The sequence below is a fragment of the Leptosomus discolor genome, chromosome 7 (assembly GCF_034619465.1).
Source record: "Leptosomus discolor isolate bLepDis1 chromosome 7, bLepDis1.hap2, whole genome shotgun sequence".
NCBI classification, from domain to species: Eukaryota; Metazoa; Chordata; class Aves; order Leptosomiformes; family Leptosomidae; genus Leptosomus; species Leptosomus discolor.
Genome location: NC_141397.1, coordinates 43,485,623 through 43,504,830, shown reverse-complemented (window position 1 = coordinate 43,504,830; position 19,208 = coordinate 43,485,623). Strand labels below are relative to the sequence as shown.

Below are 19,208 nucleotides of genomic sequence, written 5' to 3'. Positions count from 1 at the left end.
TTGTTGATGATTTCCTCCTTAATATCAAAGAAGGCATGTGTTTCAGAACTAATACTTCCTGTATGCTGTGATGATACAGAGGACTGATCTTCTGATACTTTACTAGTGTTCCAGGAATACACAGTTCTGAAAACAGTGCTGCTTTCAGTTTGGGGAACAGTGGGCAGACTGCTCTTTGTCAAGTTTGTCTTATTTTAAGAATTTTTTTTTTTTTTTAGGGTGGAGTTTTAATGTTTTGATGTCAGAATGAAGAGCAGGATACCTCTCATTCTTCTAGCTTGTGGCTCCTTTAACCCCATCACAAACATGCACATGCGTTTATTTGAGCTGGCTAGAGATCACCTGCACCAAACAGGTCAGTGAGGTGTGGTTAGGAGCACACACATGGTGTTTTACTGTGAAAAGGAAGAAAGATTTTTAACACTCACTATAGATGAACTGTCACTTTATAGCTGGCTTAATTTTAATATTGTTTCTTGAACATTCAATATGAGGTTTTCATGGTCTATTCAATATAGAAAGTCTAGCATTACCTTTTCCATTGACTCAGTACATAAACAAGCACCATAATGAGCATTCATGCAAATAAACTGAAAGTTTTATCAGCAGTTTTAGGATCATGTGCATGGAACAGGGTGAGCCTTGCGAAGGAGTGTGCTTATCAATTTTGAAACCGAGGAGAAACATTTAAGTTTAAATTTCGTGCTTTTGTGATACATTGTTTTGATATGAAGTATTACAGTTAGCAGTTTTGACAGCCAGGTGAAACTGGAGAAAAGATGAAACACTAATTATTCATTATCCATTTCACTAAGAGGTACAAGTTATCCCCCCTAGCAAAATAATTTCCTCATAAAGGAGATCAGAAAAGCTAGATGTCAGCAGGCGAGAAAGTTTCAGCAACAAAGGAGAAAGGTGGATAACATCAGGAACTTAAGCAAGGATCAGAAAAGTACTGAGAAGCATTGAACTCTAAGCTTGATCAACTACTTAGTTCCTGAGGATTTTATTTTTTTTCCACCTGGCAGCTGAAATATACACATATGTTTCTGGAAAAGGTTGGAAGGGAATCATAGTTTATTGGAACCTGACAGAGAAGTTCCTAAGGAGGTGGTTCAGTAAGAACCTGAACAGAAAATAATAGTAAAAGGAATTTGGCTGTCAAATTGTGGGGAGGCAGGTAACCCACTGACACCATTGTGCAGTAAAAGCAGCAACTACCTACTCACCATGTACTTTGACTTTCATGAGGAAGAATTACACAACCAGCTCTGAGGGCTGCCTCTGTTGTAAGTGTAAAATTATTTTATTGCTCCTGCAGGACTAGAAATAAAGGGTTAAAAAGGAATTTGAATTTGGCTTTTCTTACTGTAATTTTATAACTGCTTCTGGTGCCCAGGTGTGTAAGGAGTAGAAAGGCAATGTGAGACCAATTGGTACTTCTGTTTAAGTAAGTTATAGTCTAGTAACTTATTTCTTTACCTTGAAAGAAGGATTGAACTGGGAAATGAATTATGATTCTGTCTGAATCACAATTCATTGTCTGCTCTGCTCCAGGGTCTGTGTAACAAGACAGCACCCCTTACTCAGAGCAGTTTACTTAAACAAGTCTAGAGAAGGTCATAAAAAAAATGAAATTTTGAAAGGCTGAAAGAAAGTTGTGCTTACATTGCACCTCTCTAACATCAGCGCTTAGTTCTAGATAGGATGTGAGTGACCTTTTGACTTCTTAGTTTAATGTGTGAAGTCTTACTAGTGTAAGTACTTCATGCGTTAAAGAAGGGGAATTCATTTCTGTCTGGCTTGCCTACAGAGTTGTTATTGCGCTTTCTGAATGCTTAACCCAAGATGTCTACAAACCAAGAATCCTCAGTTAGCTTGGGGAAGCTTGACCCATCCCAAGCAGAGGTAGCTTTATTTGAAGTAACTATAAATGCAGATATATGTGGTTTTACATACAAATCTGGTATATGATCTTTCTTGCTGTGGTGAAAGTTTCTCAAACAGAAGGGGTTGGCAACATGCTATAAAAATGATCTGGTTTATGGCAGACCCATTCTCACCCAGGAAATTAATTGGTCATTCTCTCCTGTTTTTAGTCCTGTTTCCACTTCTGTGGTTACCAAGGGAAGGAGAGGAGAAATTGGAGGTTATTGGCTGAGAAGAAGCACTAGTCACAGACTGGGAGCTGATGGTGGGGCTGGAGGACAGTGGTTATACATGACTAAAGCTTGTTCAAAGTGAGGTAGTGGTCTGCCATATTCACACTGATTCCATTCCCAGTGAGAATGATGCACTTCTGAGATAACATACAGACTGAATGCCTGAAAAATTGGCTAGCATGAGTGAAGATTTAACTAGCATGAGGAGCAATGTTTCCTAGGCTGTGAGAATGACTTACTGCTGGTAAGAAGAAACACTTCAGTATTTCTGCTTAATCACAAATCGGGCAGAAACGATGAGTTGTTCAGTAGCTTGGCTGGAGTTAACTTCACAGTCAGGTTTTACTGTTATGAATGACATGAATATCCCTGATGTGCATCCTGACTGACATCTCCAGTAATTCTGTCTGCCAGCTTTTTGCACATCACTTCAGTTTCAAATGCTGTCTAATCTTATTTTTCATACATCCCTATTTTGTGTAGGGAATATTATTAAGTTTCTGATACTTTAAGCAGTATCTGAAGTTTCATTGCCACATGTCAAGTAATTCATCCTTTTTCTGTTAATATCAGTCGACAAATCTTGTCATGCCACTTTTTAAATACAACAGATGTAGCTACATGTGACTGAATAATGATTCTCTTTATCTGTCTTTCATCTCACTCATGTGACTTGGACTCTTTACACATCCTCACACATAGCTGGAATCTTCTCAGATTCAATGCCTTGTTTTAAAATTTTTTCATGAAACTTGCACTGACTGTGGCAAATGCCTTTCCAGTCTGTTAGTACCTAATGCCAGGTGCTTTTATTTCTCTTTGACTATATTTCTCATTTGACCATAAAGTCCAAAGAAATAGTACTAGAATCAACCTATGTAAGATGTTTAAAACCTTGTTTCCCAAGTATTGCCAGGGGAGGACACTTACATCACCCAGTTTTCAGACAAGACCAAAAGGGACAGAGAGAGGTGGGTATGAAAGGCAAGATGTTTCTGTCTGTGACAAGATAGATGTAAGAGCAAGGTGAAGGAAAATGAGTTACTATCTTATGAAACCTCAGGAAAAATGTGACACAATCAACGGGTTGTGTCAGATGCAGCACCAGGCAGTAGAGCTGAGATGTCCAAGGAGTAATTAGTCACTAAGCAGCCTTGGGAGTTTAGACATTTATGTTGTTCAAGGGCTGCATCTGATTGAAATGGACTGATATTTCAAGAACGGGGTAGAAACAGATTGTAACAGCAGTAAGTCAGCATAAATGCACAGACCTTGGTTTGTTTTCTTGCAACAATTCTGATAACCAGAGTTTGAAAAAAATGCAAAATAACCCTGGTTAGATCTTACCGTTTTGGTAGTGTGTATATGATTGGATACAGATATATGATTGTAATAGGATCAGATCAGCAGTAGTTACTCACCATATATACAAGAAATATTGACAGACTTTAGTTAAAATTAACTGAACTTAAAAAAAATAAAAGGAAACAAATATTTGATTTTTTTTTTTTAATTATAAGATTTACAGCAGTGCTTGCTTAAATAGTGGTACTTGGTTAATTGTATTAGGCTCTACCCTTGAAAGACGCATGAAGAGGGATGCATATATGGCTTAGCATTCAGAAAGAATTAAAGATATAGAGTGCGCTTCACAGAGGTGCAAATCAAAGCAGCAAAAGCGTAAATCTTAAGACATCACATCCCTAAGGAAAATGCTTCTGTTACATAAAACTCAGTTTTTTGAATACTGTTATGAAAGCATACAGTTTAGGTCCTAAACTTTTTCTGAATTTAAGAAATGCTTTTCTAAGTGGAGGAAGTGTAGGTGTCTTTCTGTTCCACGGGTTTTGTTGTCTTATTCTAAAACCCAGTGGAATAAGGGGTGAACATCCCTGCTTGCAGTGGTATTTGGGTTATGCCCTGTATTTGGCTTTGGAAGCTTAGTCATCTGTTTTGTAGCATCTCAGAAGAGAACCATTGCTTCCCAGTCATGTTACATGGCAAAAGTCAGGTTGGATGAGAGCATTATAGAATAAGGTGTCCTGTGAGTAGAGCTACAATACTTTATTATTCACATTGTTACTCTCAAGATGGTGGGTTTAGCCTTCCTTTCTGGAGGAAATACTCATTTTCATAGTTGTCAGGAAACTGCCTTTCCTTCTTTTTGTCCAAATCCAGTGAACTCTATAAAAGTAAGTTGTATTTTGAGGTCTGATACGAAATATTTATTATAGATGTGGAAATCATTCAGCATTTGTTTGAGGATTGCTCATTGTGCATGCTCAGGACTCAGCTGTTGGAGGAGAGTGCCTGAAGTTGCAATGTGTTTGAGTGACTGTCTGACTACAGAGGTAAATCTCCATCTTCAGGCCCTGTAGTTCACTCAACCAGGTGGATATGATTTATGTTTGTCTAGGTACTCGTGGCATCTGACACTACAATTTTTGCACACCTCATCTAATTCAGTGAATGCATTTTTCAAGCACTCTGAAGTGGTGAAGGTAAAGTCATCCATCCTATAGAGAGCTATCCTAAAAGTTTGTCCATTACTGCTCTGATGTATTTGTTATGTGGACTTTCAGTGCAATGGTCACTGAATTGTTTACCCCTTTGATTTTCCTTCTGTGGAATTCCCCTCACAGAAGGTGACTGAACATGCAGTAGAAAAAGTCTTGCCTATCTTCTTTTCCTTTTTCATGCTTGGCAATCTACATACCTGTCATGCAAAAGTAAGCATAGGATGGTATCTTTTCGATACTTAGTCTGTAAGTCATTTTGAACAACTCATCTATTTGGGCTACTTGTATCTAGGCATTACACGGTGAGTTTGTTTTCATTTTCTCCCCTACACGGCATCTGAGCAAAGATGTTAGACATCCCTCTCCCTCCACCCCAGTTAATTACAGCCTATAAATAAAATTAACATTTTGGTTTAAATGAAGTAATACAAAATCCTTGTATTTGTTTTCTCAGCATTAGCAAGCTGAGAGTTCTGGGAGGGCAACTGTTGATTTCTTGTGGGTCCAAGGGATACCAATACTATTACTTCAATACACAATTTTATCATGTGATTGTAATGTATGTGTAGTCACACATAGAAGGCTGATAAAAGAAATTAAATAATCCCATTAACTGACAATATTCATCAAAATAAGTGTTGTTTCAGTGAAGAAATGAGAACTTATATTAATGTAAGCTCTCATTGCATCTTGTATGCTTAAAACATGAGATTGTTTTGTAACGATTTTCCAACATTGTTCACTTCTGATAGCAAGTTTTACATCATTTTACATTTTGAAATAGCTGCCGCTTTATTCACGAAGGAGGGCTGACTCCTCGGCAATCAAAATTTTTGTAATCAAAAAAATCAGTAATACTGTCTCCTGCAATTGCTCACATTGATGCACTAATATATAGTAGTTAGTTTCTTGTCTGAAAAGAAAATTGGAGCAGTCTCCAAGAAAAAACATAAAGCCCAGGGAATTTTCTTGGGCTCATGGTTAAAGACTTTGGTACATAGGACAGAAACCTTAGACAGGCAATGAGTTAAAAACCAACAACTTCATTAAGGTTTGTGGGGAGGATTTTGGTGCTTGGTTTTCAGTGGGTGGGTTGGGTGTTTGGGTTTGTGGGGTTTTGGGGGGGTTGGGGGCATTTTGGGGTTTTTTGGTGTTTGGGCTTTGGGGTGATTCGGGGTTTGGTGATTTTGGTGTTTGGAGTATTTTGGTGTGGTGGTTTTGGGGGGCTTTTTTGGTGATTTGGTTTGGTTTTGGGAGGGGGTGTTGGGATGGTTTTTTTCCCCTGTGGATGAGAGCTTATATGGTCTTTAAACTTATGTCCATATCTGCAGGAAGGGAAACTTGCATATTTAGTTGGTGTCATATTTAGTTTGATGTCATAGAAGCTACCAGCAAGTCTAACTCTGTGGGTTTTTTTTCTGTTAGAAAGTATAAGTTAGGAGAGCTGAATACTGAATGATAAGGAGTTTCATTGTAACCTAGAGATGAGTTTGGTGTTCATCTGTAACATTTTTATGTAAGCCTGCATCAGTAAGACTTTTAAAGCTTTGGAGTTTCAACAGGAGGGTACCAAACTACATTAAAATAGTGTGTGGGCTCATCTGCTGTTTTCAGTCATACAAAACTATAAAATCTTCCACATAGTAAATTTAGCATGAAAAGTGCTTCTTTTGATACTGTTGTTGCTTATGACTAATGTACATTGGTACTGCCTGTTTATAGTGACGTGCTGTAAATCTAACCTGTTATCTAGAAGATATTACTTGGGGTAGTTACTTTGATATAAAGAATTGGGCTGGATAAATGGATGTGCCTAATTCTCAGTTGTCATAGAAATGCAAAAGAGGCATATGCTTTGTAGAGCGCATTCAGCAGGAAGTAAAGCTTCTAGAAACTTTGTCTATGGTAAAAGAGTACTATTTCATATACCTATTTACCAGCATATTGGAAAAGAAGTGAAATAAAGCAGCACTCAGGCACGAAGTCCTATTGCAACGTGATCTGGAGATGACAGAAGGAAGAACAGCAGAGGGGTCATTTGCTGCTTGCTGGGTAGGATAACACCGTAAAGCTGCAGAGCTTCCCAGGCTGTTGTGGATTTTCTATGACACTGAGAGGCAGCTGACTAGTGGGCGAGAGTTAAATGTGTGGAAGTATTTCTTTTATTTGTTTGTTGTTTGGGTTTTTTATCTTATTTTTCTATAGTGTTTATTTCTTTTATTATTTACTTTTTGTACAATTTCTAATAGTAAATCACAGACTTCACTACTAGACAAAAGTATGTCTTTAAAATCCCCACCAAAGTACACATACAATTTTATATGAAATTGGCATTTGATAAATTTGATTTAGTATTAATAAACTCCGTTCGGCATTACAATTTATGTTAGTGTTTGTGACAATTTACAGTGACCTTTATAACAGAACACTAAATACCTGTTTTTATTAATAATACTACTTTAACATGTTTGAGGGACATTTTTTGTTTCATTACTTTTGTTATATTTAGTTTTTAACAGATTATCCTATGTAGTTCTTAAAAGTTATATAAGAGAATATAAGTTCATAGCTAGAGGAATTTTTTTGCTGCTTTTCATAGGTATGTTTTGAAAAACAAAGCCACTTAAGGGCCTGGAGGATGTTTACACGTACTTAGGACAAGCAATAGTAACATACTTCATGATGAAAACAAATTGCTTCTAAAGAAATAGAATTTGAGGATAATTCTGGACCAAGGAAGGTTTGAAACTATTTTTAATAATTTATGGGACAGAGAAGGAAATTGCAATGGAAATTAAAAGAACCTAAGGTGGCAGAATTTAAGTATTTCCTCTTTGCACACCTGCCACAACTGAGGAACATATTTGAATAGGTGAACTTTGAAATTACTAAAGAGGACACAAGTTATTTAGAGCCAGTAATAGAATATTCTCCTATATTTTGAGTGGTAAAGCTTGTATTTTTACATGCAAGGTTCTCATGTGCATCATGTTTGCGTAGTGCTGATTCACTCAGTTGTGAATCATCTCAGTTATTGTATTTGACTTTTGGTACCTTAAGTATTAGCAGCCTTGATTTTTCTCTTCCATTTCATTTCATTTCTGCTTTGAACAAGCTGATACGGCATCAGAAGCACTTATCTCATGCAATTTGTGCAGTTCTAGGCCAGACTAGAGACTGAAATCTTTACAGCTCAAAAGGATATGGTAGAGGTACAATCATTCTTGGCTAGCATGATCTCACACTATTTTAATTTTTACATTTAATATATTAATTTAAAATATAAGGGATCAATTTATATCTGTAGAAACTGAAAAGAAAGGAAGTGAAATGTGGGAAAGAAAATTATTGTGTAAGAAAAACCTTTTAATAAGGCTAATATTAATGAATTCAAACTGTAATTTTTTCCCTTTAAATGAGAATTTTTCATAGCATTATATATTATCAAAGTATCAGAGAATAACTGTTGTTCATATGTCAAGTGAAAATATTTCCAATTTCAGTTCAAGAGATGGACTTAATTTACACACACCTTTGCATGTTTCTGGAAAATTTTATCTTGCTCTGTTGATCATCTTGCCTATAGTGAGGATGTTTTAAAATCAGAGGCTAGTTTGGACTGACATTTTAAGAGGAGACAGGCCTGTAAATCTCATTGAATTTTAATGCTGTTTTTAAGTCCAACTTTCTTTTGAAAATTTTACCCAATTGCATCCAAATAAATGTGAAGTTACTAAATTGTCATTTTGGAATATTAAAATGTCATATGTCAGTATCAGAAATTATGAGTCCGGGGTATCAGTTTCATTACAAAGCAACAGAGGGAACTTCCTGCATTCTTAAGTTTCTTTGTTGAAACAATTGAATTAGAGGAAAAAAAAAGGAAGATTATTTTTTCCCCCTTCAGTATCATAGTTATAGTTATTTAAAATGCATGTGTTACATTAGAAATCATTTTGTTTCATTTCTGTTTATTTGAAACACCCTTTATCTCCTCTCTTTTTCTTGAGGGATGCAGCTCATATCAGTATTTTATATCCCTGTTGACTTATTAAAATAAGAGCTACATTTTTGTTTTCTGATTTGAGGCCAGAACTGCAAAGTCTTAACAAAAAGAGCATGTGGTATTAATGATTACATTATGCTACAGGAGTAGAAAAATATGGGCATATTTTCAAATTTAATTAGCATGATCAGCCAGATAGAAAGTGTCTATAATGGCTGCTAAGCTGATGTTTGACCATAGTGCTGTAAGTCTCTTTTTAGATTCCATTAGCCCTATCTTTGTTCTTGAATCTTCTGATTTGTCTGAATCACATTAATCACAGCTGAAGTAATATGCTATAATTCTTGCTTTAACACAATGAAAAGGCACAATGATTTTGATAAATAACAAGCATCAGATGCTTAAAAACAAAGCAGTGGTCAGTTAAGTCATTTATTGCTCTGGCTATAGAAAAGCTGTACTTACTGGAATATAAAACTCAATTACATCTAGAGGTTTTGATGGTTTCCATCATAAACATCTCTACTTACTTGAAAATTGTATGTTCATCCAGCTTTCGTTTTGGCATCATCTCATAGGATAAACATATTGATAGTAATTGTGAGCCGTTCAAGAACTCTGCTTTTTAATTTTTTTAATTGCTGTTTTGTATTAAAAAATAATATCTAGATCAGGTTGTCCATAGCCTCTTACAACTTTGAAGTTAACCATGCTTTGAAGAGGTTTGACTAGATGAGGTCTCAAGGTCCTGTCCACCCTAAATTTTCAAGATTCTGTGAAGATGACTTATTTTTCTTTTTTTTTCCTTTTCTTTTTTTCAAAAGGAAGGTATCGGGTGATTGAAGGCATAATGTCTCCTGTTAATGATGACTATGGAAAGAAAGGCTTGGTTTCAGCAAGGCACCGGATAGCAATGGCTAAACTAGCACTGGAGACATCTGACTGGATTCGAGTTGATCCATGGGAGAGTGAACAGGAGACATGGACAGCGACAGTAAAAGTATTAAGGTAATTACTTTTTTTTTTTTTTTCCTTTCTCTATGAAGTTACTGATTGACAAAAATCTGTCAGGCTATCAGGTGAATGCACAGAACTCACTCATGTAAAACAGCCAAGCAAAGCAGAACATGTCTGTTTATGGCATCATAAAGTTAAAGGGACTTTATCTGGAGTCTTTCCTTTCCCCAGACCTATGCAATACACCCCAGTACTGCACTTGTGCCATTTGAGTAGTTACATGCATGTGGAAAGACCCTGCCAAGAAAGGGTCTTGCAAAATTATAGTCACTGAAAGAGTACTGCAGCAAAGTTCTTAGCTCCCATGTTATTTCTTTTGTTTCTAAGTCCCTAAGCAGGTAATACAGAGGTTTTTATCAGAAAGTAAGAGAGTTTATAAACTCTTCAGTCTATTCTATTTATTCTATTTATGCCTTCAATCTATTCTTCAGGAGTATCCCTATTCCAGATTAGCTATGTTGGCATTATTATGCCTGCAGGTTTATCTATTCCCACACCCTTGAAAAGTTTTCTCATTAACTCTAATGGCAAATTAAACCCAAGCCCATAACTGCTGCTGTTTTCTTCAAAAACACCGAGTTTGTTTTGTGCTTGAAGGAAAAATTAAACAATTTGTCAAAAACCTGTTAACTTGATGTAAGGACCTTGAAACGTGCCTTTTTCCCATATGATTGGTCCTGGTGTTGAATGCATTACGGGGCAAGGTATGAAGACACAAACTTCTTGTGCTGGTCACTGTTTGGAAACGTAGATGCTACAGAAGTCAACAGATACTGTTAAAGAGAAAGGCTTCATGGATGTCTTTCAAGGAAGCAAGTGTGCTGTAAGAACTATCAGTGATTCTTCATTTCTATCCACATTTTCTAGGTTACTTTCTAACTGGAAACAGTTGTTTGTATAGCTTAATGCTCTAAAATCTGCCTTCCAGAACAACTGCCCAGAAAGCTCTTATGGCTATATGTGAAAGCAATTAAAAACTAGACCTGTTACAAAAGCATACATAGGAATACCCTACATACTTACAAAAAAAACCAAAACCCACCAACCTAGTAGAGCCTTTTAGTTCTGCTTTTATTTGCTTCACTGAGTGAATTTAGACATCCAGTTGCTTCTTTTGCCCCTTTCTTCCAGCCAGCAGAATAGGATCAGGGCAGGAGGAAGACTAGGCAGTGCTACCTTGTCTTTGCAGAAAACTTCTCTGTTGTTTTCTCTAGTCACACTTCTATATTCCAGTATGAGAAATCACCAAAAGGTCTGTCCTGCAGTATTGGTTTGGTATGGGATTTTTCTCCTAAACTTCAGTTTTGTAAAACTATTTTCCTCCAGAGAAGCAGCCACAAATCTTGCAGATCAGGTGAGGCTTTGATCTTGCACAGCTCCAGCTGAAGTGGGTACTTCTTGCAAGACTGGGTTTGTAAATTGTAAATCCACTTCAGAGTCCTTTAGTATAAGAGGTACAATAGATAAAACCTGTATGTATAATTTTCTACTCAGGGAAAGTAGCATCAGTGTGGTATGAACAGCCCAACTTCCTGCTGCTCTAGAAAGCTAACTTCTAGTTTTATAAATAAATTCACAAAATGTTAAAATGGATGCTTGTTAAGGAGAGAAATGAGCTTAAACAATTTTTCCCAAATGATGACTAACATTAATGTGCTGAACCAGTGCCATAATCAAACGCTGAACACTGTCCCTTGAATGGGGAAGCAGCATCCTGATGAAATAGCACATTTTGGCTTTATATTGTATTTTAACTATCACACATGAATATTAAGAAAAAGAGGTGGCTTTAGGGCTAGATCCTTATCAAGTATAAATAGGCAGTGGTTTATTGTGGAGTTGTGCCCCTTCACAAGTGTTGAAGGTTCATCTGTAGATTTGTCCCTTGCCAAAGAACCAAGAACCAATTGCTGCCTTCACTAATAAGCTCCCTAAGGTAGGAAACTTCAGTACCAATAGAAAGAGATTTTGCTATTGCAAGGCAAAGGCAAAAAGTATTATTGTACCTAAATGTCTCTTCTTATCAGTATTTTGAATTCTACACTTAACTGCAGTAGAACATTGTGTCCTGAGACACATGAATGGCCTTTTCCTACAGTACTTGTTATACCTGAGTGTAATGAAATTGCCATACTTCATCAAAATCTGTGGATTTTGCAGAGGCTCCCAAGTAGTTATGACATAAAAGAATTTTAAGCAGCAAAGCTCATATCCCACTTGTGGTGGTGCTATTAGTTAAGCGCCTGTTACATTAAGAGAGTATGGAAATTTTGGTGACTATCTCAAGGCTTTTTTTAGAGAGGAGGAGGGAACATAATAAAGCTATTTCCTGCTTAGCTGCTATTCCTGAATATTCTTTCTAGACAAGAAAACAGTATTGTCAGTAAGCAAAAACTACATTCATTCCTTTTGTAATGTAGATTTGATTGTGGTGCAGATATACTATGCAATAAGTTAGAATTGCCAAAGATCTATCTTACTCAACTTCCGTTGAATTGTGCTGTGATTTAATTATGTAGTTATTCAAAGCTTCATGCACAGTTCAGAAAATGCTTGAGAAACTGACAGATTGGTTTGTCCTTTTTGGTGTATCTTTAAAATAACATAACCCTCTCTGCCCCAGCACTTGAAACGCCTGCTGAACAGACCTTTGGCAGTTAAGATTTCAAAGTACTTGTCATGTTAGTCCTGCAGTGAGCTCTTTGCCAAGAGTTCTTATTTTTGAGTCGTGGCCCAAGAATGTCCGTCCATGATACAAAGTTAGTGTACATGACTATACATAGCATCAGCCTGTTTACAAGGCAGGATTAAAAATAGAAATGTAGGAAGGCACAGGCCAAGCTACTGCTACCTATTCTTTACCACCATATGTCCCTCAACTTTTGTCTATGTAGCTTCTTTAGCCAATGGCTGAGCATTAAAAATTACTGGAGATCGTTACGCAGCCTGCCTACGTATATGTTCTTGGTACCTGCACAGCTTATGCTGTAACTAAAAGTATTTGCATGATTTGAAGAGTGTACATTTAAATCACTAAACTATAAATTAAATCCTTAGGCCAGACATTCAAAGGATTGTCTGTGGCTTTGTACATGTACTGAATTCAGACTGTACCTTGTAACTCTTAATCTTTGCTTTGAAACAGTTATGTGAGACCTGGTGGTCACTTGGGGTATATATGTACTGGACAGACATGGGATGCTGGTGTGAGTCTGTGTCTTACCTGCCCTGTTTAACTGTGAGCTTGTTTCCTGAAACAATTTTGGCTCATGCCAATATGAGCAATGCCTAAGCATGGCTCAGCATGGTGCAAGTCAAGGACTGTTCTAAACAGGCAAGGCCATGCTGATTTGGAAGGAAGGGAGTTTGGGTGTTTGGATCTAAGATTGGCACTTGCTCCCATGATCAAAGAAGGGGCCACTACCATGAGGTAATAGTACCAGTATTGCAGTGGGGCACCAGTGATCAGGAACAGCAAAAGAATGAAGTAATATAAACCTGGAAAAACTGACAAGAGGATCCTTGCCTGCCTTCATGGATCCGAACTCAGTAAAATTAGAAGCATAGCAGATGTCAAAAATCTTATAGGAATTGTATACTTTGAGTTTCTCAGGATTGTGAATCTTTTAATTAAAATTAAAGGGAAAAACACAAGGTGAAAACTGAGGGAATATGTTTTTGTGGAGAAGGGGATGAAAAAGAACGTCTCCTCCTGAAAACTGAGCACAAATTATAGAAACAACATCAAGAGGGGCTGTATTTAATCAAGAAATTAAATCTAGTGATTTAAGTGTGATTTAATCCTGGTTCAAGCAAAAACCTCCACAATGTTTTAAATGTCATATTGCTACCAAAATTGCCATAATGGTAGAATTTCAAAAATTAATTGAAAACCAGAATGCCATGACAGAGATTGCTTGTGAATTCTGCAAAATGTTAATTACATTGATACTAATCTCATGGTAGAATGAATATGCTAAATTCTTAACAAATTGTATTCAAATCCAAAGTGCAAAAAAGCAGACTGTGTTCTTAAATCTGAAAGTGCCAGGTAATCGCTTTGTGAATCTCTGAGAGGATTACTTCACACAGAAGCCTTTATTTTAAATGCAGGCACCATTACAATGAATCACTCAGATTGCTCCAGTCCAAGAAGGAATTCATGAAAAACAAACAGCCCATAGAAATATCTACAGAGGATTCCCTTTCTTACCAGTACCCAGGTTGGTTCATAACTGTAAACACGACTCTCTTCAGCATTAAAAACAATACAGCTTTACCAGACTAGACTAATTGATGAAAAAGTTGAACGTAGTAGCTGATAAGTTTTTAGGGTTGGAGCTACCTGCCAAAAACAAGCCATGCCAAATGCCAGCGCGACTGCTGGTGCAGTTATTTTGTAGTAACTGCCACATAGACAAGAGACTTATTTTGGAGTCATATTAATTCTTAGTTTTACAAGCATCTCTTTAGCTGTGTCAGAGATGCATATTGTGGCCCTGCTGGTTTTGCAAAGCATAGAATATATGAATAAAAAATATTTTAAAATATAGGGATTACTTAGAATGGTAATTCTAGTGTTAGACAATGGACGAAGTATGTGAATACCACAGCGCTGATGCATTGGTGTTTACAGCATTTCTGGACAGAAAAGCTTCTGTTGACATTAGAAGTATGACAGGTTCTGGAAACACTGTCAGTTTGGGTATTCCTGTTTTATCATATTCCCTAGCCCTGCAACTTGCTAGGATGCTTCTAGATTTTTCATACAGTACATTTTTGCTGTAGTATTGCAGCGCTGCTTGAACAGGAATAATACATTTCAGTTGTTCACAGTTACACAAAAGTTTCCAAAAAATGAGTTGTTGTGTAGAGGGAAAAAAGCCTCAAGGCATTTGGACTGCAGTGGAATCTTGTGTCTGATGGGGTTAATGATTCTTGGCAAGTGCCAAGTCAGACTATTCCACATTGCCACACTATGGAAAATTACTGTGAAAGTAGTAAAAAATAGTTTTCCATTACAAAAAAAAAGCTTTTGGCTATTATTTTCTGTAGTTATTTCAAGCTCTATAGCATTTTATGTAAAAATGGTCAAGAAAACAAATGTTAAAACTAGTCTTTCTTTCCCAATAAAGATTCTCAGTTTGGAATTCATCAGTCATCATCACAGGATTCCTCTACACTCAAAAGCAAAAGGCATAGCAAAAACTAGGTGAGAAGGAGGACAGGCAAGAAATAGATTTCTCTGTCTAGTACATAGTGGCTGGTTTATTATTTTATTTTATTTTTAATTCTATCTGGCAGCTGTCTGCAAAGAATAATCCATTACTTTGAACAGGGAAAGCCTAGCATCCTGTTGATACTTTCTCTGCCTTCAGTGCTTTGACTGACCGGGCAGTGTTATGGATTTGGCTGTATTAAACATGTTGCCCACCAAGAAGGAACAGAATGGTTTCTTCCCACTTCCTTTGGTCAGTAGCATGGTATGGCATGGAGCATGGGGAATGATCAGGAGCAGAATAGAGTTCCTCCTCTTTCTCATAAGCAAATGTTGGTTGGCACAAACTTTCTAATGACAGGCAACCATTAGCCAATTCCTCTTCCCTCCCCACCCCACCCAACAAAAAATAAACACCTCCCAACAATGAAATCTGTTGAATTGGGGTTTTCTGTGAAGTTTGTAGAATGGCTGTTACCTAATGGAATCTTTCACAAAGATCAGCTTGATGGCTGAATTTAGCAGTGCCAAAATTCCATAATATACTGGTTTTCTACTAAATGTATGCCTACTAAACTGTAAGACTGCTTTGCATGGTGCTGAACTTCATGATTTTGTTCCACATAAAATAATGTTACTTTAATATATACTGAAAATATAAAAGTTCACTGAAGACAGGTATAGACAAGTGATTGCAGTTTTAATAAACTTAGAATAGCTTACTGGTGCTAGTCATTCAGGACGAAGATGAAAACGACAAGACTCCAGAGTTCTTTTCCTCTGTTTTTCAGTGTCCAGGCATTTGGAATCCCTCCTTGATTCACCAAACGTAGCTTCACATGCCATATTTCTTCTCCTACTTACAAGAGACGGTTGATTACCTCCACTTCATTTTTAATTGAATCCCCTGTACTTCAAGTCTCTCAGTTGCCTTACATGAACAACTTTGTTGTCACCTCTTGAATGCTTTTCCCTGGCATATTCCAACAGCAGCCTCCCTTAATTAGACCTTAAATCCAGCTGCTTCCTTTGTGTTAATAGTTATTTCTCCTTTAGCTTACCCTCTGCTTTTTCCCTGAATAACACTTCAAAGAATTGCAATTCATTTCTGTCCACCATCATTGACTAAGCTACGCCAATCAAAAACAAGCAAAAATTTCCCTGATCCAGACATACCATGGCCTGAAATAAAGGCTGTTTATGTATCAAAAAAAAATGGAGCATTGCAGAAGCCATTTGAGTTTTTATAGCATTATCTATAGTGGAAGCTGCAGATCATCATTTAGCAAAGTGCCCTTGAAAGGCCAAATACAATTTTTCTCATAAGCACAGAAGATGCAGGGATATGTGGAGATGTATTTGTAAAATTGACAGCCCTTTTGTAAAGCCTACAATCTGTTAATTTAGCTTCTAGTAACCTAGAAGTGCAACACATGTACATTCAGAGAAAAGCCATCAACACTATAAATCTCTGGTGTAATATTAGCTCTAATACAGCTTGGGACAGAGTGCTGTTTTATTGGGGAGGTTGCTGTTAAGTAAAAAGCAAGCTGTGATATAAAACTCCGGTAAGGCTCTGGAAAGCCGGGAACTGAAAACAGTCTAAATGTGGAACTGAGGACAGGGAACTGGAAAGGAAGAGTAGAATCTGTGAGTGGAAAGATGAAGATTGGAACTGGCATGAGGAAACAGATAAGCAGAGGACAGCTTGGAAAGGATGAAGCAGAAAAGATCAGTTTTATCATGATAGAGCTTCCAGGGTTGTGTGAATGTCTAATCATGCATCAGCTGTCAGAAGTATCTGGGACATTCTTTCAGAGTTTCATTCTCCTGTAGCCCTGGTCCACACAGGGATCACAGACAACTGTTGGAGGTACTTCTGCACTAGCTCACATGTCAGAGAGCATTGAATCTAAAGGTTCCAGTCTTGCAGATATGGGTATCAAAATAAAATTTACTGAGTGGTTTATGAGGGAGGGGTTTGTTACTAAAATTTCACATTCCTACCAAATACACTAATCATAAACTCTAAAAAAAAAAAAAAAAACCAGAATTATATTTTTAAGTATGTGGACAGTCTATGGTGATTCTGTCAGGCATTAATGTTTCAAGATAGTCCCATACAGTCCCCCTTGTATAGTAACGCTGCATTCAGAGCACAGGAAGGTGCAGTGCATTACCCCAGTCTTTTGTTGTAGGGGTCAGAAGGTATGTAGTGAGGGGTGTAAGAAGAGAAGAAATAGTTAACTCCATGGTATATACTAAACCTCTGCAAAACTGAGTGTATCTTAAGGCACGATGTATGCTTTTCATGCATCATTACTGGTATGTTTCTTGTTTTTCAAATCGTTGATTTAAGGTGTTTGTGTAAGACTTGCAGATGTGCTAACCATTTACAACCACAAGTAAATGTAAAATGGAGACAACACCTCCATCCTTGCCCTTCATTTCATGTGAATGCAAGGCTGTGAAAATACCTAGTCAATGTTCGTAAGATACTTGGTATAATGGTGAGTGCTGTAGAACAGACTTTGAGGAAAGAGTTTTGTACTGGGGCTTAGGCAGTGGGCAGCAAATAAGAAATGGAGAGAAAACAAAAAAAAAGTGGTACTAGTGAAGTATCATTCTTGGTCATTACTCAAGGTACAGCAAATTTGGCTTTACATTTCTTTTTACTAGAACAAAAATGCCATGGCCACATGACACAAAAGATTATCTGGTTAATATTCTGCTGGTTCAAATTGCTCAACAATAAATTTCTCTAGTAGGTCAGCTAACTAGCTTATTGTAACAGTAAGGGTAGTTAGATTAGATACAGTCCATCATGTTTTAGATGATATAGGTGTACAAACCCAGGTGAAATTCTAAGTTTTTCTCTGGCTAATGTGACAGTATGCAAACATTTGTCTGTGCGAGAGCGCAGTAGGGCAGCAGCTCCCTAAGGGACGGGGAGCCGTATGTGGTAAGACAGTGCCAGGCAAGGGCCTCACTAGCTGGGGTTGGTCCCACGGTACCTGAGCAAAGCAATCAGGGCAGGCTAGGGTGCAGTAGCCAAGTTCAACCAAGTCTAGTCTTTGTGCAAAAATAATTATCTTCTTTATTTTCTTCTTCCCCTTTTTGGCTTGTTTTGAGTGGAGGAATAATTCTTCTTTAACATTGTACAGATAATATTTGATATGCTGTGAGTGATGATGAAGTAGGTGATAAAGTAATTGTGACCAGACACATAAAATCCAAGCTGAATTTTTCTTGCCACGACAGAATCACAGAATGGTAGGAGTTCGAAGGGACCTCTGGAGATCATCTAGTCCAACTCCCCCGCCAAAGCAGGTTAGCCTAGAGCAGGTCACACAGGAACGCGTCCAGACAGGTTTTGAATATCTCCAGAGAAAACTGCAGTAAAGGTAAATGAATAAAAAAGAAAAGTGATGAGTTAAAGCCAATTTTAAGTATAAGCTTCCTAGAAAACCGAGCAAGTATAGAAATCTCTCATTTCCTTTTGTCTTTCCAGTTCTACCGGAATTAAAGTTGCTCTGTGGGGCTGATTTTCTACAGACATTTAAGACACCCAATCTCTGGAAGGAAGAACACATCAAAGAAATAGTGGAAAAGTTTGGTTTGGTCTGTATTAGCCGTGCTGGCTCTGATCCTGCTCACTATGTCAATGAATCAGACCTTTTAACTAAATTTCAGCACAATATCTTTCTGGTGAAAGAATGGATTCAGAATGAAATCAGTGCAACACAGATACGCTATGCCTTGTGCAGAGGGTTAAGTGTAAAGTATCTCATACCAGATTCTGTTATATCCTACATTGCACACCATAATATCTACACTGAAGAGAGTGAGCGGAAGAATGAAGGTGACTTGCTTCAGCCTCTTAAATTGCATAACACAACAGTAAACCCACTAAATGACTGATGTCTGTGGTGTGTGGCAGACCTGGTGTTTTTTCATGTAAATTTCTTAAGAAAGTTAATGAGGGGAAAGTACCTCAGTCCAAAATTTCTTGAATTCATGTGGTGTTCCAAATTCATGGTTTTGTTTGTGGTAGCGCTGAAGCAAATTGGGATGCTCAGCTGCATAGCTTAAAATATATAAAGAACAGCTTCCTTGTGAAAATAAAAGAAATAAGATCTTAACAATAAATATTTATCTCCATTAATACTAAAGGGTCAAACATAGTACTTTCCTGAATTGTAATTCTGTAATCCTAAAAACAATTTTAGCATGAAGATGCCTTATTGTTCTGAAGCAGCAAAATAAAATGAACCATAACTTTTCTA

The 19,208-nt window shown here is 37.2% G+C and overlaps 1 protein-coding gene across 1 annotated transcript; it reads left to right on the top strand.

Annotated features, from left to right (window-relative positions):
• The first annotated feature begins 246 nt into the window (after positions 1-246).
• NMNAT3 (nicotinamide nucleotide adenylyltransferase 3) lies at positions 247-18,843 on the top strand. Its single transcript, XM_009952963.1, has 4 exons — positions 247-355; positions 9,512-9,695; positions 13,818-13,927; positions 18,434-18,843. The coding sequence occupies exons 1-4, from the start codon at positions 247-249 to the stop codon at positions 18,841-18,843; spliced, it is 813 nt and encodes a 270-aa protein (XP_009951265.1).
• Positions 18,844-19,208: the final 365 nt, after the last annotated feature.

What these genes read in the sequence shown, in the direction of transcription:
- NMNAT3 (XM_009952963.1), top strand. Translation starts at nt 247, where the DNA reads ATGAAGAGCAGGATACCTCTCATTCTTCTAGCTTGTGGCTCCTTTAAC. An exon ending in GCGACAGTAAAAGTATTAAG is followed by an intron (nt 9,696 to 13,817) that starts GTAATTACTTTT and finishes TTTTAAATGCAG; the next exon opens with GCACCATTACAATGAATCAC. An exon ending in CCTTTCTTACCAGTACCCAG is followed by an intron (nt 13,928 to 18,433) that starts GTTGGTTCATAA and finishes TTGTCTTTCCAG; the next exon opens with TTCTACCGGAATTAAAGTTG.